Source organism: Schistocerca piceifrons, chromosome 1 (genome assembly GCF_021461385.2).
Source record: "Schistocerca piceifrons isolate TAMUIC-IGC-003096 chromosome 1, iqSchPice1.1, whole genome shotgun sequence".
Lineage (NCBI taxonomy): Eukaryota > Metazoa > Arthropoda > Insecta > Orthoptera > Acrididae > Schistocerca > Schistocerca piceifrons.
Window position 1 is genome coordinate 796,229,866 of NC_060138.1, and position 19,249 is coordinate 796,249,114.

The window sequence follows — 19,249 nt, forward strand, 5'->3', positions numbered from 1 at the left end:
TTAGATAAACTATTTAGTCAGGTGTATTTAGTTATCTGCTTAGCCCGTAGTATATAGCCCGACGCATCGGACTTTTATATGCATGTTAGATGATAGAAAGTAGCTCAATGTCAGTAGCCCAGACCTTTCATCAAAGTTTCCCATGTCTGTAATTTCAAAACTATTCCAGTTTGTGGACGGTTGGCAGAATTGGGAAGATGGAAACAGTAAACGGCCGACAAATGTAAACAAATTTGCAGACGCCACAGGGGGAGTGTGTACACAGACAATATTGCTGTCAGAAATATATTTGCATCGATTATTTTTTAACGAAATGGTTCAAATAGATTGGAAAAGAATATCGGCTGTTGAACCGGTGGAATTAACAGAGGATGAAAAAGAGGACTGGTTTGATGCTATTACGGAATGTGAAATATCTTCAAATATCTCACATGAAAACTGTATAAGTTTACTGCGTGTAGCGCAAGAAATTTTGAAATTCAAAGGAGACCAGGTATGCGTCAATAATATGACATTTACGTATGCTTTGAGAATTATCTCAAACATAACAGTCACTGTAGTCCACTAACAATCGACATATCTTCGTACATAGGAAGTAGATAAGGAATATCATTCTCATTGTTTATCGGTATCTCCACCTAACTAAAGGAATGCATTTATTTTCAGGTGGAAATATTGGTTGCAGAATTGGATACCCTATCATCGAAACTTAAAGAAAAAGAAATTAACCAACAAAAAGTAAATGAAGATGTAAAGGGACGAAAACAGTTGAATAGGAGTAAACTGCGTAAGATCTCATTATTCTTCTCGGCACTAATTTAACTACCATGACTTTTGTGTCCAGCCATTTATAAACGTACAAGATGCGCAGCAAATTTAATACTGCAGCAGTAAACAGGGGACAACTAATTAATTTCTGTTTTTCTTCTTTCTGTGCTGCCCATTTTTGTCCTCGGTCCCTCAACGCCAATTCAGTGATCAGTGTTGTACTTTAAGATGTACAACATATTGTAATGCGTTGTTATTTGCGTTACCTGTAGTTCATGGTAACTCACAGCCTATTACACACATGTCACTAATGTTGCCACAGAGCTCTACGACTATATTGAAGGTCACTGATGGCAGTCCTTCAAAGCCTTGTGCATGGTTAATGTATGCGCTAGAGAATTGCATTTTTCAGACTGTGACTCCAGGCAATATGGGTATTATAATTCTGAATAGAAGACAAACACAGCTTCATGTATAAATACACGTAAAAATCTCATCTTCAGTTTACATCATGCGTGGCATCGAAGGACAGATCATTGTAGGCATACAGCATTCTCCTAAAGGGCAGTGAAATATTGAGAGTGCACTGTTGTGGAAACTTGAAACTGTGAATTGGAATGCCATTAAATAGGAAGCTTGAGTTTCATAAACAGTGTTGTGCTCTTAGAGAACTGAGTAAACCTTATAGATCAGCATCAAGCTGTGAAACGTGCTCACATATATTGCTTATACAGCTCAGTCAGAGAAAGCCAGATATTTGTGGTAGCAGCAGCAATATCAATAATAATAATAATAATAATCATAATCATACTGAATATAACATCAGGCTTGGAATCGGGAATTCACTACCTCCCACAGGGGCAATATCATTATGATTAGCTGGACAGATTTTGGAAACTGAAACAGATATAACAAGACCAGGTAGTTATGAGATGACTGTTTCTGTCAAGACCTTCTCATACAATTGAGGATTAAAGAACTGATTGTATAAGCCAAAGATATATCATGAAACTGTTTTTCATACCATATGCGTGTTAATGACAAATGTAAGAATTTATATGCTATCCTTATTATTTTAATCCTGGATGTATTCTTAATAACACAAATTTGATGCTTGGGGAGTTGCATTATGCTTATTAAATTAATATGTGTGAATTGACAAATGATAAGATCTTGAATTACTGGAATGTGGCAGTAGACATGTTTCATGTGTGTATAAGAAACATGTAGGGCTCATAGCTATATTTGTAGACCCAGAGAAGCAAACAGTTGCGACAAAGTGTATCTTTACATATAAGACATAGAAAAAACAAGAAAAGAACAGATTAGAAGAGAATTGTGAAGAAATGGGGGAAATTTGAAGGAATAAGACATCTAGTATATAAGTAGTAAGAGGAACTGAGAACATCAAAGATCTTGTTTTGGAGGTTCTCAGTTATTGAAACTTGTGCATGATAATAGTATCAGATTAAAGTGATGGTAGAGTTATTGAGGATGCTACTTTGTATCTCGACATGAAGGTTTTGTTAAAACAGAATGTTTCAAGTTCTGTGAAGAGAAGGTCAATGTAAGGCAGCTTAACTAAGGTGGAGCAGAATACAAAAGGAATGAAAAATTTTGTTTTTAATTTTGGTGGTGCTGTGTTCAGCACTTGATGTCTTCATCTCTGAAATGCAGTGTGTCTTCTCCCAACATGTTCTTACAAACCTCTAGTGCGAATGAGATCTTAAACTGAAATTCAAAACATCAGCTTTCCTTTTGCTGTCTTTTATTGCCACATCTGATTTGTCAATGATTGGCTGGACAGAAATCTTTGACCTGCTTACCAATTTTATGTAAGACCAGAATTTTCTCTGGTTCATAACAGTACCTTTTGCTAAGGTACATTGGTGGAAGTTCTATATTTTTACAGCTGCATGAATTTCTTCTAACATTTTGGCTGTTGTCATTTGCACATTCTTTTTTGAATCAAAAGTGCAACACTCTCTGCTTCCTCAGTGTTATCCAAAGTTTGTTATTAAATTATGATGAGTCTTTTTCATTCTTAATCCACTTACTCGACCCATACCTCTCCAGAGCATGATCAACAAGCAGTTTAAACTTTGCCTATAATTCCTCTGCATCCATCATATTGGAACTAAATGATGTCCATTCATTGCGTAAGTGGGATGCGAACAACTGTTGCTCCACCCTTTCTAGTAAAAACAGTCTCGTAATCTTTCTGAAAGATTTATTAACTTTAGTAATCATTGTCACCTTGATGACATCATGATCACTAATCCGCGTCTCTATACTGACATTGTCTACAGTTCAGGCCTGTTTGTAATTATAAGGACTAAAATATTTCCATGGTTTGAGACATTGTAGACTTTATTTTACTTTCCTTTTATGTGTGTGTTCTGCTTGCTTATTTCTTCAGCTATTCAATTGAAAACAAAATTTCTCTATTTTTACTTCCATTTTCCTTTGTAAGGTACTCATACAGCATTCCAGTTCAGATATTTTCACTTAATTCCTTGAATTTTAAAATTTACATTTATATAATTTTAAAGTGTATCTGTCTGTAGCTGACTGATGTTTGCCAGTGACAGGTTCATTGAATAAAGTCTTAAATTTTCTTTTTCTTTCTCTCACCATTCTCATGTTATTTCACTGCACGAGTATCGTATTTTCTCACTTTCTGTTGTGTCTGCCCCTGGTAGCTGAGTGCTCAACGCGACAGCATGTCATACCTAATGGCCCGAGTTCGATTCCTGGCTGGGTTGGAGATCTTCTCTGCTCATGGACTGGGTGTTGTGTCGCCTTATTATCATCTTTTCATCCCCATCAACACGCAAGTCGCCAAAGTGGCATCAACATGAAAGACTTGCTCCAGGAGAATGGTCTACTCACCGGGAGACCCTAGCCACAAGGCGTTTCACTTTCTGTTGTTGCATCTCTTTTGTTGTATCTCTTCTTAATTTTAGATTTCACAGCTTGTTTTTCATATTCCTGTAACATCTCTTTAATTTTTCTTTCATTTGAACAGAGATTAAATCACAATAAGCAGCTTATGCATTACATTCAGTATAATTGTACAGTTCCATTATTTGTCATCAGAACTGAGGTATTATAATTCTGTCTTACATCAGTTTGTCATCAGCAGATACATTTTTACCAGTGTTGTCAACAAATGTGTTAAACATTGTTGGTTGCAAGGTCCTATATCTGTACAAGATGTCACAGGAGCAAAACTAAATAAATAAATAATTTTTTTTGTAGTATTATCTGTTGAATAGCTACTTGTCTTTCAACAAGTTTCTGTATTTGTTATAACTAATTTATCTGTCACCAGTAACTGAAATTTTTCATATGCTTCAATTCTTTAATTTTAAAATGGCTACATTGCATTTTACATTCACTGAGGACATAATAAAATTTTAAAACAGTATAATATTGCTAGTTTGGATCATCTGCAGTGTACAAAAAGCATTTGAATGTGCCAGTCATAAAATTCTATTATGTAAGTTACATTTTTATGGAATACTTGGTTCAGCTAATGCCTGGTTTAGTTTCTGTTTAAGAAAAAGGATACAGAAAATAGCACCAATCTGTTCAAGTAATTCACGTAGGGAAGCTGCAACATCTGCATGGGGATAAATTACAGAGGGTGACACCGGCAATTGATCATGAGCCTATAACAGTTCTTGCCCAGTGTTAATGACTGAAAATTTTATTTGAATCCTGAAGCAAAGTTAGTCCATCTTCTAAGTGAAAAAGCTGTTATTATGTAGCCAAGCAAGTAAGCATCAATAGGGAACTGGTAAATGGTGACTTTGTGAAAGTTACTAAGCAGTTTTGCATAAGTGTACTGTACTTGCTGAAATATTTAGTCTCAGATTCTTTTATTATAAGGGTAATCGCCCACTGTGGGGATATAAAGGTATATTTTATGTATTTTTGTTCATTGATATCCTAGAGTATAATATTTTACGCCAAGTCTTCAGGTGAAGAAAAAGTATTCACTATACAAGGAAAAGGAATAAGAATTATGTGTGGGGTTCACATACATACATATAATCATTCATTAATTTGTCCTTTAATAATTTCACACACATGTCAAATATTTCACCAAAATATTTTCATGATTATTTGCACGTGTACCCAAATGCATCACACATAACCATTTGACCCAGACTGGCTGGTGTGGAGAGGAAAGGAGAGTAGCAACTAGGAGGATGTAAAATGTGCAGTGTGAGAAAAGGATAGTGGAATAATAGCAGACACTGAGCTACCAAATTGTGGATATGTTGAATGCTGTGCTTCACCTGCTGTTTCAAATAATCCCAGATAATTTCAATGGGATTAATGTCAGATGACATATCAAGCTGGTCAAGGTGTGATAGGATGCCTGAGTATTTCTCTTACGAGGAACGTGTGTGTACACCCAGTGAACATGGCTGTTGTCATCATAGAAGATGTCAATGTTCACAGCTTACCCATTATGGAAGTGTAGAAGAAAGGGCAACACTCAGATTGGAAACAGACATTCACGTCCACAGTAATCTAATTGAGTGGGCCAAGTGTGGTGTGAAAAACACCGCCAAAACATCACAGAATCACCTCTACATACAGTTTTGTTTCAGTTCTACACATCTGTGGCACTCTAAACCAGTGTGCTCTTTTACCGGAGTGATTCAGGTTTTGTCTGGTGAGCTTATGCTTACATACACATTTATCATCCACGTTTGGCCTACCCTCATGTTTATTTATGTTTTTGTTTATTGTTTTGCCAATTGTCAGTCTTATCTGATCATACTTTACAATAATGTAGTATAATGTTTTATGAAAGACAATGATATCTCTTATATTTTACATTACACTGCCTCATATATGTTTGCCGGTGGTATGTCTGGTATTCTTATTGAATTTCATTACTTCTATCTCTGTTTAATAAAATCATTAGCAAATCTTAAAACAATTTTTTGCAAGGCCCAGAAGCTGATTCCTTAAAGGAAGAACTTATAAAAACTGAATTGGAAGTCGAGAAATTGAAGACTGAGCTTAGAGATCGAGATAAGGAATTGCTGGAAGCAAGGAAAGAACTAGAGGAGGTAATATAAAGGAAAAAAAAGACATATAGTTATTTTTTTTCTTTAGTGGAAGCTACTTTTATGAATAATTCTTTTTCTGTCCTTGTTAAGTGCTTTTGAAAATTAACTGTTGTGTTTTCATGAATCTTTCAGTACTTAATTTTCAGTGTGGAAATAAAGACATGATTGCACTAGAAAATTTTGTGTGTGCACTGTTTCAGTTGAAGAAAGATGTCCACATATTGGAAGAAGAAAGGGCTGAATTACAGAGAGAACTCCTGTTTTCACAGAATGAGCCAAGTGATGATGAGTTACAAAAGGAATCACTTGAAATTTATATGGAGAAACAAAAAGAAATGACTGAACTTATTAAACAGAAGAATAAACACATCTCTGAATTGCTGGAGGATTTCGAAGTAATGTACTATATTTTTACACATTGTTATTGTGATAAAAAGTTATATCTAATAAAGATACAATTTAATTTGGCTGTTTCATATTTTTTAAGGAATTGGATCAAGAAAACAAGCTCCTTAAGGAAAACCTCTGCAGTGTTCGAGATAAGTTGACTGAAGCAACAGAGCATTTGACAGCTTTGACTAATGAGATATCTGGCTATAGAGAAACATGCAGTGAACAGGCAGGTATGTTGGCCTGTAGATTGTCAAGCTGTGTGCAATTATTTACTGAAATACATCAAATGACAAAATCTAGGATACATTGAAGATAACACCTAAACTGAAGATGTAGTAGCTTGTCTACAATTTTCTCATGCGGGTATAGCCTGAGGGAAAAGAAATTTCAGACTAATATGTTTTGTGATGTATGTCATTTATTAATTGTAACAGAGGAAAAGTCACGTGAGAAAACTAATACACTGTGAGACACAGTTGCTTTGCCAATACTTTCCTTCAGGGGTGAAATGTATAATGTCACTGATAGACACACATAAAAATAAAAGGGACACATTACCTAGCTTTTGGAACTGGTAGTCCCCTATTCATGGAGAGAGATCATTCTGTAGTGACAACAAGGGAAGACAGATATCACATAAGTACTGGCCAGCAATTCTGCCTCATAATTTATGTATGTGTAATTTATTACAATTTTGTGTTATTTTATATATAAAATAGTTGTCTAACTGTGTGGCAGTTAGACTATTGTTCTGTGTTAGGTAGGTCCATCATAAGATCATACATTGTTTACTTGGAACAGATGTGTAATGAAGTACCTTGAAGGAATAACAATTATTCCCTTGCAAGCAATGACTCACTGTTCCTGCCCCTGTTGTGAGATATCCTTACTAGAAACTGTTGTTTGACAACTGAATAAGTACCGTCTGTGAGGAGGTTGTGTGTGTGTGTGTGTGTTTTGTGTGTGTGTGTGTGTGTGTGTGTGTGTTTCAACAATGATTTTTTTTAAGGGGGAGCAACAACCAGGATATCCCTCATCTAAAACAAATTAATGAAGAGCCTAATTCAATAATTATCAGAACACTCAGTCAAGAGGAGAAGCTGTTTAGGATTTCCACAATTTTATACAAATAAATTTTGATTATAGATGTTACATACTGCAACAAAACTTGCTCTATGTGTTTCAAGTGATCAAGAAGTGAATTAAATTGGTCAAAAAATGAAATTAAAATTGGAAATCAATTTGGATTTAGTGTGAAGTTATCATGGGTTACAAATTAACATGTGGTGTGTGTGATTTAGATTCTGCCAATCCTTAGCCCTCACCAACATAGTCCTGCAAAACCATATCAACCAAGCCCAATCCTCCTTGCAGTACCTTCTCTCCATCCACAAAATTCTCCTGCTGTGTAATCCCAAATTCCTGGAACCCATAACACACATTGAAACTCTTGCCCTGCAGGAACTTGAGCAACATGCACAACGCCACCTCAAAAAGCTCCCCATCCTGCTCACTTCCTACTCCTGCCTCGGAGTACCACTGTCCACCACTTATACAACAACCTCCCGCACATCCCCCATAGCTGACAAACCCTGCCTCGCAGACCTACTACACTTACCCCACCCTCTAAAACTCTCTACCACTACCTCAGAACCCAGAACTTAAACAGACCTGCAACACAGTTATGAAACTTTCCCCCAGTTATGAGCCTAGTCCCACAGAAATATCAGTCCTTTCCAAAGGCCTCACCTTTTGCCCCACTCCCAAATTCAACCATGCAGGACTAGTTAAAGACCTTCTCTCCTTCTCCCGGTCCCTACAGTGGAAACACTTTTTCGCCACCAACCCGACCAATCAGACACAACCAAAGACCAATATTGAACCTTGCCTAACTCAGTTCACTCCTCCATTCAACCATGATCCAGCCCCACTGCCTCCAAACCACCCCCTGTTAACTTTCCAGAATTTCTTAACCTCGAACCTTGTCTCGCCATCATTCCCCAAATCCCTCAACATGCAAACTAACCTTACAGCCACAGAAAGAATCGCAGTCTCACCACCTAAAAACTGATCCCAACCTTATAATCCTACCTGCAGACAAAGGCTCCACCACCGTTGTTTTGAACCGTAAGGATTACGTGGCAGAAGGACTCCGTCAGCTGTCAGGTACTTCCACCTACAAACCATGCCATAGTGATCCCATTCCAGTAATCCAGCAGGATCTCCAGTCACTACTCAAATCCTAAGGCCCATCCCAGAACATCTTCCCAGAGTCCATCTCTCTACTTACCCCCACCACTCCCCGCACTAACACCTTCTACATGCTTCCTAAAGTTCATAAACCCAACCACCCAGGACGCCCCGTTGTGGCCGGTTACTGTGCCTCCACTGAGAGAATCTCTGCTCTCGTAGACCAACACCTTCAACCTATTACCCGGAACCTATTCTCCTACATAAAATGGATTCCAAACCAACAACCTCCTTCTTAGTCTTCATGACCAACTATATCCTCACCCACAATTACGTCTCCTTTGAAGGCATTACCTACAAACAAATCCATGGTACGGCTATGGCCACCTGCATGGCACCATCCTATGCTAACCTATTCATGGGTCATGTAGAGGAATCCTTCCTAAAAGCCCAGAATCGTAAACCCCTCACCTGGTTCAGATTCATTGATGACATCTTTGCTATCTGGATTGAAGGTGAGGACACCTTATTCACATTCCTCCAGAACCTCAACAACTTCTCCCCCATTTGCTTCACCTGGTCCTACTCAACCCAAAAGCCACCTTCTTACCTGTTGACCTTCACCTCAGAGATGGCTACATCAGTACCTCCATCCATATCAAACCTACTAACCACCAGGAATACCTCCACTTCGACAGCTGCCACCCATTCCATACCAAGAAGTCCCTTCCGCACAGCCTAGCCACCTGTGGCCATTGCATCTACAGTGATGAGCAGTCCCTCTCTAAATATACCGAGGGTCTCACTGAAGCCTTTGCTGACTGTAATTATCCTCCCAACCTTGTACAAAAACAAATCTCCTGTGCCTTATCTTTTCAGTCTCCCACCACCTCCCGAAGTCTCACAGTTTGGCCACAGAGGAGCATTCCCCTCGTAACTCAGTACCATCCGGGACTGGAGCAACTGAATTACATTCTCCGCCAGGGTTTCGATTACCTCTCGTCGTGCCCTGAAATGAGAAACGTCCTGCCTACTATCCTACCCACTCTTCCTACCGTGGTATTCTGCTGTCCACCGAACCTACACAATATACTCGTCCATCCTTACACAACCTCTGCTCCCAAGCCCTTACCTCATGGCTCATACCCCTGTAATAGACCTAGATGCAAGACCTGTCCCATACATCATCCTACCACCACCTACTCCAGTCTGGTCTCTAATATCACCTATCCCATCAAAGGCAGGGCTACCTGTGGAACCAGTCATGTGATTTACAAGCTAAGCTGCAACCACTGTGCTGCATCTATGGAGGCATGACAACCAACAAGCTGTCTGTCCACATGAACGGCCACCGACAAACTGTGGCCAAAAAACAAGTGGACCTCCATGTTGCTGAACACGCTGCCAAACATGATATCCTCTATCTCAATGACTGCTTCACAGCCTGTGCCATATGGATCCTTCCCACCAACACCAGCTTTTCTGAATTGCGCAGGTGGGTACTTTCCCTGCAATACATCGTATGTTCCCGTAACCCTCCTGGCCTCAGCCTTTGTTAGTCACTGTCCTCACCCATCCAGCCCCCTTCCTGTTCCCATTCCAGCACTACACAGCCGTCATTTCACCACCACACCCAGTCTTTTAATTTCTTTTTATTTCTCTCCTTTCCACTACGTACCCCCCTCCCCTCTCCACACCTTCTCTCCTGCCCTCCGTCTAAACTGCAACACTTCACTGTCCGCCATTCCCACCATACTATTCCTCCCTCTCCCCACTCCGCTTCCTCCTTACCCCCAGCCAGTTGCCACTTCCATCATGCACTGGTGCTGCTGCTCGCAGTGTGGTTTCAATTCTCTGAGACTGCAGACATGTGTGCAAGTTGCATTTGTGTGAGTGTGCGTGTGTGCGCATGTGTGTATGTGTGTCTACTGCTGACAAAGGCCTTAAGGGCCAAAATCTATAATTGTGTGAATCTTTCTGTTGTACCTATTGCGACTCAACATCTCTGCTTTATGGTGAGTAACAACTTTGCTTCTCTGGTATTGTTACATTCCATCCTGGATTTTCCATTGTTTGATTTAGAAATTGAGCAGAAATGAGGTAGGTAAAGACTTGTTTTATAACCCAGACTGATAAAAGCAATGCAGATTTGATCAGTAAAAGATGATGTCAATTTGTACATCTGGCATTAACCAGACTAAGATTCTTGGCAGAAGGTACAAGGGCTGTTCAGAGAGTAACGGACATTTTGCAATAAAATATTAATAATATGGAAAAACAAATTTTATTACATATATTTTAAAGGTACACTCTTCAGCTGTTTTTATACATAATCCAAATTTATATTGAGGCACTTACCATATCATGGCACAAGTTTTTCAATACCTTTTCTGTAGTAATCTGCTGCCTGTGATTCCAACCACTGGCATGCAGTTTGCCGTCAGTATCAGAGCATTGTGTAGTGAACCATATCTTCATTGCTGGGAAGAAGTGGTAGTCACTCGGTGCCAAATCCAGGCTGTATAGTGGATAATCAAACAGCTCCCATCCAAAACCCTGTAGGTGCTTTCAGGTACGATTGACAGTGTCTTGAAAAAACAGAACTTTTGCACCAAGTTCCCCCAACACTTTTTTTTTGTATCCGCACCTTAACTTTGTCAGTGTTTGACAAATTTCAGTTGGTCTGCAGTCTTTTGCGAACTAAAACCTAATCACAGAACACTTCTCAAGTGGCGGGATTTTCTATTGCAGCGTACATTTTATTGCGTGACAGAAAGCACAGTAGCAGAGGCACAGACCACATGTTATCAGCACTGGCTGTATACTGTGCAAGAACATTATGGTGCCAAGATGGCAGTTGTAGCCCCACCCACTGCCATGATAGACAAGATGTCTATTATTTTCTGGATAGCCCTCGTGTCATAGTTTACCTTCATTGCTACTACGGGAACTCTGAAATAATTGCACTAATAAATGAGTAGAAAAAGTGTGCTTTTGTCCTCTTTCTAAGTTGTTTTCTCGATCACAGCAATAATGCCTATACATGTGTGGCATTGGGTATCAGGCAACTTCTGATCAAAGACAAAATGAAGTTTTAATCTTCACTCCACTAATCACCGGGCTTCTTTCTTTTTTCTAGAATGAGAACAGATTTAAAAGATAAGCACCTTCAGAACATACTCAGAGTAAAATGACAGGAGGTTCTAAACAGCATTACCTCAGATAGCACCCTGCAGTGATGAGAACATTAAGACTAATGTATTGGTTTTAATTATATCACTTTGTAGGGAAAGATCTACCTGATTAAAGTTTTAGATATCACCATCTGCTCTTAGAATCCCTTTATATTTAACTAGCCAGAACATATGAGTCTCTTGAATGCTTTTGTAGCTGTAAGTGTGTTAACCTCTTCTGGTATGTTACAATCAAACTTTAAGAGCACCCAGGCAAATGAATATAAAATAAATGCATGTAGAGGATCAATGTACATCAGTTCTGTTTCACAAGATGAAGTAGCTAAAGCAATAAAAGGACTAAAAAATTCCAAATCGGCAGGTATTGATGGTATACCTGCAACAATGTTAAAGAAGAGCGCATTAAACCTAATTGAAGTACTCACACATTTATGTGACTGCTCACTTCAGGCAGGCACTTTCCCTGATGTGTTGAAAACATCAAAAGTGATTCCTGTATACAAAAAAGGGGATAAAAACAATGTATATAACTACAGACCCATCACAATTTCCTCCTGCGTCTCTAAAGTACTGGAAAAAGTTATGTACGAAAAACTTATGAAATTTATAAATAAAAACAGCATCCTATGTAATGAACGACATGGATTCAGAAATAAGAAGTCAACGACAACTGCTGTCTATGAGTACATCAATTCCATCCTAAGCCGGATGGACAAAAAACAGGAAACAATAGGAGTCTTTATTGACTTGTCAAAAGCTTTTGACATGGTGGACCATAAAATTCTGCTATCAAAGCTAGAAAGATATGGTATTCGAGGTCTGTCCAACAAGTGGATCAGTTCCTTCCTGACAAATCGTATGCAGGCAGTGTGCATCAAGCACACAAATATTGAACTAAAAACTGTATCTAATCACTTATCTCACTATAAACAAATAAAATATGGTGTACCCCAAGGATCCGTATTGGGACCCCTTCTGTTTCTTCTGTACATAAATGATCTAAGCTTAAATGTTGATGCACACAAAACAATCATATTTGCAGATGAAACCACAATTCTACTAAAAGGAGATGGCGATGAACAGTTACAGCAGACAGTAAACATGGTCACGAAACAACTTAGCAGCTGGGCACAGAGTAATCAGCTTGTAATAAACAGTAAGAAAACCGTTGCTCTAAAATTCCACAATATTCCTAACAAGGACATGTTTATCCCATCAGTCTCTATCAATGATGAACCAGTTGGTAACAGTACTGAAACCAAATTCTTAGGGCTTTGGCTACAGAGTAACATCAGATGGAATAAGCATATTGAATATCTCAATGCAGAACTGAGCAAAACATGTTACCTTCTTTGTTCATTAAAATCATGCTGTAGTGAGAAAACAGTATTGAATGCATATCATGCGTACTTTCATTCCCGTCTTAGGTATGGGGTCACCTTCTGGGGAAACTCTAAAACAGCTAATAGCACTTTTAAACTACAAAAAAGGGCCATTAGAATCTTGTTTGGGTGCAAGCCTAGAGACTCTTGTAAACCCCTGTTTAAGAAATCTGGTATTCCTTCATTACCGTGTGTATATATTATGGAAACCCTTTTGTTCTTTAAATTAAATGTAATAGGCAAGGACCGGAGACTGCAAAAAGCTGTGATATACATGAGCACTTTACCAGACAAAACAGAAACTTACATATGACTCAAATCAGCACAGCACTGTGCCAAAAAGGTACTTTTCACATGGGAGTTAAGCTTTATAACAAACTTCCTGAAAACATAAAAGCTATCACTGAGGTCAATACATTTGGAAAATCTCTAAAGTCATATTTACAGCGTCACTGCTTTTACTCCATTGAAGAATATTTAAATTTATGAAATGTGTTATATAAATACTTACGTGTAAAGTGTATTATTGTAAGCTTAAATATGTATGCCTTGAAATGACTTTCAGCCTGTATATTTATAACTTGACTTGTCCAATGTCTTATGCATAAGCTGCTATGTAGACAACGGGACCAATAAAATACAATCTACAATCTACCCACTGATGCTCATGGATATATAGGTATCTTTGCATTCTCAATGCCTGATAATAAGCAAGTGATCCTATCATCAACTCAGAGTTTTCATTTGAACAACCTAGTTATACATTGAGTTGACAAAAGTCATTTGATACCTCCGAATATCCTGTCTGATTTTCCTTTGTCTGGCATAATGCAGCAAGTCGAAGTGGCATTGACTCAACAAGTTGTTGGGAGTCACCTGCATAAATACTGAGCCGTGCTGCCTCTATAGCTTTCCATGTTTGCATAAGTGTTGCTGGTGCAGGATGTTGTACATGAACTGACCTCTCGATTATGCACCTCTCGATTATGCTCCATAAATGTTTGATGGGATTCATGTTGGGTAATCTGGATGAGCAGATCAGTTGCTTGAACTGTCCAGACTATTCTTCAAACCAGTTGCTAACAACTATGGCCCAGTGACAAGGTGTGTTGTCATCTATAAAAATTCTGTCGTTTGGGAAAATGAAGTCCGCGAATGGTTGGAAATGGCCTCCAAGTAGCTGAACATAACCATTCCCAGTCAATGATTAGTTCAGATGGTACCAGAGGGCCCATTCCATACCATGTAAACACAGCCCACACCATTATGGAGCCACCACCAACTTGCACAGTGTCTTGTTGACAACTTGAGTCCAAGGCTTTGTGGGATCTATGCCACATGCAAACCCTACCATCTGCTCTTACAAACTGAAATTAGTACTCATCTGATCAGGCCATAGTTTCCCAGTTATCTAGATTCCAGCCAATATGGTGATGAACCCAGGAGAGGCTCTGCAAGCAATGACATGCTGTTACCAAAGACACTCACATCAGTTGTCCGCTGCTAGAGCCTATTAATGCCAGACTTTGCCACACTAGTCTATGGATACATTTGTTGTATGTCCCAAATTGATTACTGTGGGTATTTCACACAGTGTTACTTGTCTATTAGCACTGATAACTCTACACAAACACTGTTGCCCTCAGTCATTAAGTGAAGGCCTTTGTCCTTAGTGAGAGGTAATGCCTAAAATTTGGTATTCTCTGTACTCTCTTGACACTGTGGATCTCGGTATATTGAATTCCTGAAATGGAATGTCTCATGTGTCTAGCTCCAACCACCATTCTGCTTCAAAGCCTGTTAATTCCTGTCATGCAGTCATAATCAGTTCAGAAACCTTTTCACATGAATCACCCGACCACAAATGACAGCTCCACTAATGCACGGCACTTTTGTACCTTGTGGATGCAATACTACTGCCATCCATAAATGAGCATATCAGTATCCCATGACATCACCTCAGTGTAGGGAGACCAACAGTTCAATGTGGACTCTAAACAATGGTGTAACTTGGCATTTTTCATGTATGCAAATCATTGCCATAGCTGAAATTGACAGAAAAAATTGACAGATCTGAGACTGATCTCTATGCCTTTTAGTTTTGTAATCTGACACACACACACACACACACACACACACACACACACACACACACCGCAAATCCTGTAGTATGACTGGTATAAAGCTGGTTGGTGAGGCAAGAAAGATGCGAGAGTGAGGATGATAAGACCAAGGTAATGGAGGTGAAACATACGAGGTTAATAGGAATACAAGAACATCTCTCAGGAGTAAGTTAAGAAGATATATCATATGGCTGTTGTTAGTGGTTGACCTTCTTCAAATATAAGAAAGAGTGGGTTTGTGCTGACTGTTGTGTGTACTATTTAGCATATGCATTTGATAGGTCTAAACTTGGTCCATCCACAGGAATACAGTGTATGATACTTGGGGTTAAGTTTGGAAGTAAGAGGGGAATAAGAATGAGGTAGGTTATTAGCCATTTTGGATTGAGGACAGAAGAACACTATGTGCTTTAAGAATGATCTTGAGAAGAATGCATGTGATTTTACTGCACATGAGATCCAGTGAAAGACTTGGCAAAGAATGTGATTGAGTTTTTCTGTTTTGGAATGCAACTTTCAGCTCTGACAGTACTTTTACAAATGTTAAAAAAAGTGATTCTTGCAATGTACTTTGGATTCTGTCTTAAAGTGTGGGACTGCCCACAGTTAATTGGATGAGTGAAATACATCCCCAAGGTAAGGACGTGCTATCTGTGGCAGGACTATACATGGTAAAGCTGTGTGATGTTCAAATAAAACACTTTGTTGCTGACTACTTTTTTATTTGGTTAAGACATGTGTTTAATTATTCATCTGCTTGTCATTTTAGAGAAACTTTCCAAGTTGGAGGAACAAAATGCTGCTTTGCACATGCAGATTAAGGATCTGGTGGAACAAAAGATTCAGAGAGATGCTCAGTTGGATCAGCTGACAGACTCTCTAAATTCAAAAGTACAAGAATGGAAGGTAAAACTCATATGAACGACTCTGTAGAAAAACAGTTTGTTGCATCTGCTACTTTATGAAATACCTTACAGTTTTTTTGGCGCAATATTGTTCTTATAGAACTGCAATTACACAGATACCATTAGTTAATGAAGTTGTGACAAACAAATGTTTTAACTAAGGAGTTGAACAATCTCTTAGTTAATGTTTCTGATATATTTATCAATCAATTTATAGCATTTTGGATGCAGTGAAATAACTTCAAAGAGAAGTGATTCTCTCTTTACAAGAAAGGAATTCATGAAAGCACCCAGCTGCCTTGCGTTTCCTTCATTTTCAAATATAATTTGTTGTTGGTATTTAATCTCATCTTGTTATGTTGTGCCTCCACTTAGCTGAAATTCCAGATGACTTTCATACTAATATTTGTAAATAATCCTTTCTCCTTCAGTGTTTCTTCTTTGTTATATTTACCAGATAAAGGAACCCCAGAAATTACATTATGTATGGAAATATTATTACATACATTTTGCAGTTCTTGATTTTTTTCCTGCTTGAATGACTTTTGTGATTAATAGTGCATGATTGTATTTGGAAATTCCTGTAGACATCATACTATTTTGTCTGTAAATTAATACTTTCAAAGTGAAAATGCTTCGATAGTAAGCGAAGTGACTATCCTTATCAACCATTGATGAAAAATCATTACAGAAGTTACAGGTTTTGAAATTGCAGTTTGTGTTTGTAATGCATAGCTATTAAAATGTGATATGAAATTAACATCTTTTTCTATTTTTTGGTGTGTCACAGAAAGTAATTGAACTGAAAAATAGTGAAATATCTGAGCTCAAAGAAAAAGTGGCACACCTAGCTTCTCAGGCACCAAATGCAGAGTTTGATACTGAAAGAAATCCGGTAGCTTTTCTAACAATGGTAAGGAAACTACTACTGCAAAACTCTTGAAATTACATTTCAGTTTTTTCATGTTTGTACATTTTTTACTGTATCTTTTTTGTAATCTGACTTTTATCTCTTCAACAGACAATACAGGAACAAGAGAAGCAGATAGAAAATCTGCAGAAACAATTAGTAGAAGCAACTAAAGAAATTAATGAGAGTGCAACAGTTATAGAAGAGCTGAAGTCCCAGAAAGAAAAGTGAGAAATATGTTACATTTGCAATGTTATCCACTTAGTTTTCATTCTGTTCTGGCGTAGATCCTTGCCTTATTTTCCTAGATCTGTTTTTAGTGCTGTTACAATTTTTTTAGCTGGCTAGACTCTTTATGAATTGTATTCATATTATTTTTCCTTATACAATACATACACACACACACACACACACACACACACACACACACACACAGAGAGAGAGAGAGAGAGAGAGAGAGAGAGAGAGAGAGAGAGAGAGACCTGGATGAAGACATATGGGATCAGTCAAAATATATCTTAGCATAATACTACTTTCTTCTGCATCCTGTTTCCATACAAACTCAGTATTCCTTTTGTACTCACTGACTAGCCACAAAAGAACTTTCCCAATATGCCTCTCCTTCTCTCAAATGTCTATACCAGTACTATAACCCTGTAGAAGACCCACATGCGAGGCCTGTCCCAAATATCTGCCAACTATTTTCTGTTCCAGCCCCCTCACTGACATTTCTGATCCACTCAAAGCCACGGCCACCTGTGAAACCAACCACAACATATATCCACTTTCCTGCAACCACTGCATTGCACTCTATGAGAATATGACCACAAAGATACTGCTCAGATGTATGAATGGCCACCACAAAACTGTGGCCAGTAGCCAACCAGAAGTATGCATGTCCTGACAGAGATAAATAATGCAGATAATAAGATTAAAACTATATGGGGCATTGTGAAGGGAGAGATTCACAAATGGGGTCCCACAAGGTTCAGTTTTGGGTCCACTCATATTCATTATATATGTGAACGATGCTCCACTTAACATTCAACAAGGAAAATTGGTACTTTCTGCAGACAAAACTAATATTATTATAAATCCCATGAAAGGGAAAACAATAGAAGAGTTTGTAAATTATATTTTCCAAAGAATTGTTTAGCGGTTCTCCAAAATTGGACTCCCCCTAAATTTTGGAAAAAGAAAAAAAAGAAAAAAAAAAACCACTGCATTCAGTTCTGTACACTGGTCATACCAACAATTGATGTGGCACATAAGCAGGAGTCAGTTGTTGTTGTTGTTGTGGTCTTCAGTCCTGAGACTGGTTTGATGCAGCTCTCCATGCTACTCTATCCTGTGCAAGCTTCATCTCCCAGTACCTACTGCAGCCTGCATCCTTCTGAATCTGCTTAGTGTATTCATCTCTTGGTCTCCCTCTATGATTTTTACCCTCCACGCTGCCCACCAGTACTAAATTTGTGATCCCTTGATGACTCAGAACATGTCCTACCAACCGATCCCTTCTTCTGGTCAAGTTGTGCCACAAACTCCTCTTCTCCTCAATTCTATTCAATACCTCCTCATTAGTTATGTGATCTACCCATCTAATCTTCAGCATTCTTCTGTAGCACCACATTTCGAAAGCTTATATTCTCTTCTTGTCTAAACTATTTATCGTCCATGTTTCACTTCCATACATGGCTACACTCCATACTAATACTTTCAGAAACGACTTCCTGACACTTAAATTTATACTCGATGTTAACAAATTTCTCTTCTTCAGAAACACTTTCCTTGCCATTGCCAGTGTACATTTTGTATCCTCTCTACTTCGACCACCAGCAGTTATTTTGCTCCCCAAATAGTAGAACTCCTTTACTACTTTAAGCCTCTCATTTCCTGATCTAATTGCCTCAGCGTCACCCGACTTAATTAGACTACATTCCATTATCCTTGTTTTGCTGTTGTTGACGTTCATCTTATACCCTCCTTTCAAGACACTGTCCATTCCGTTCAACTGCTGTTCCAAGTCCTTTGCTGTCTCTGAAAGAATTACAATGTCATCAGTGAACCTCAAAGTTTTTATTTCTCCTCCATGGATTTTAATACCTACTCCGAACTTTTCTTTTGTTCCCTTTACTGCTTACTCAATATACAGATTGAACAGTATCGGGGAGAGGCTACAACCCTGTCTCACTCCCTTCCCAACCACTGCTTCCCTTTCATGTCCATCGACTCTTACAACTGCTATCTGGTTTCTGTACAAATTGTAAGTAGCCTTTCGCTCCCTGTATTTT

General features: G+C 38.5%; 1 protein-coding gene across 1 annotated transcript in view; it reads left to right on the plus strand.

Annotated features, from left to right (window-relative positions):
- The first annotated feature begins 226 nt into the window (after positions 1–226).
- Positions 227–19,249, plus strand: part of LOC124713594 (centrosomal protein of 290 kDa-like) — a 189,970-nt gene continuing 170,947 nt past the window's right edge. The window contains exons 1-8 of the mRNA XM_047242958.1: positions 227–493; positions 667–787; positions 5,740–5,861; positions 6,062–6,256; positions 6,349–6,484; positions 15,913–16,049; positions 16,839–16,961; positions 17,070–17,185. Of these exons, the coding sequence (XP_047098914.1) occupies positions 314–493; positions 667–787; positions 5,740–5,861; positions 6,062–6,256; positions 6,349–6,484; positions 15,913–16,049; positions 16,839–16,961; positions 17,070–17,185 (1,130 nt within the window). The 5' untranslated portion in view covers positions 227–313. The remainder of the gene's footprint in view (positions 494–666; positions 788–5,739; positions 5,862–6,061; positions 6,257–6,348; positions 6,485–15,912; positions 16,050–16,838; positions 16,962–17,069; positions 17,186–19,249) is intronic.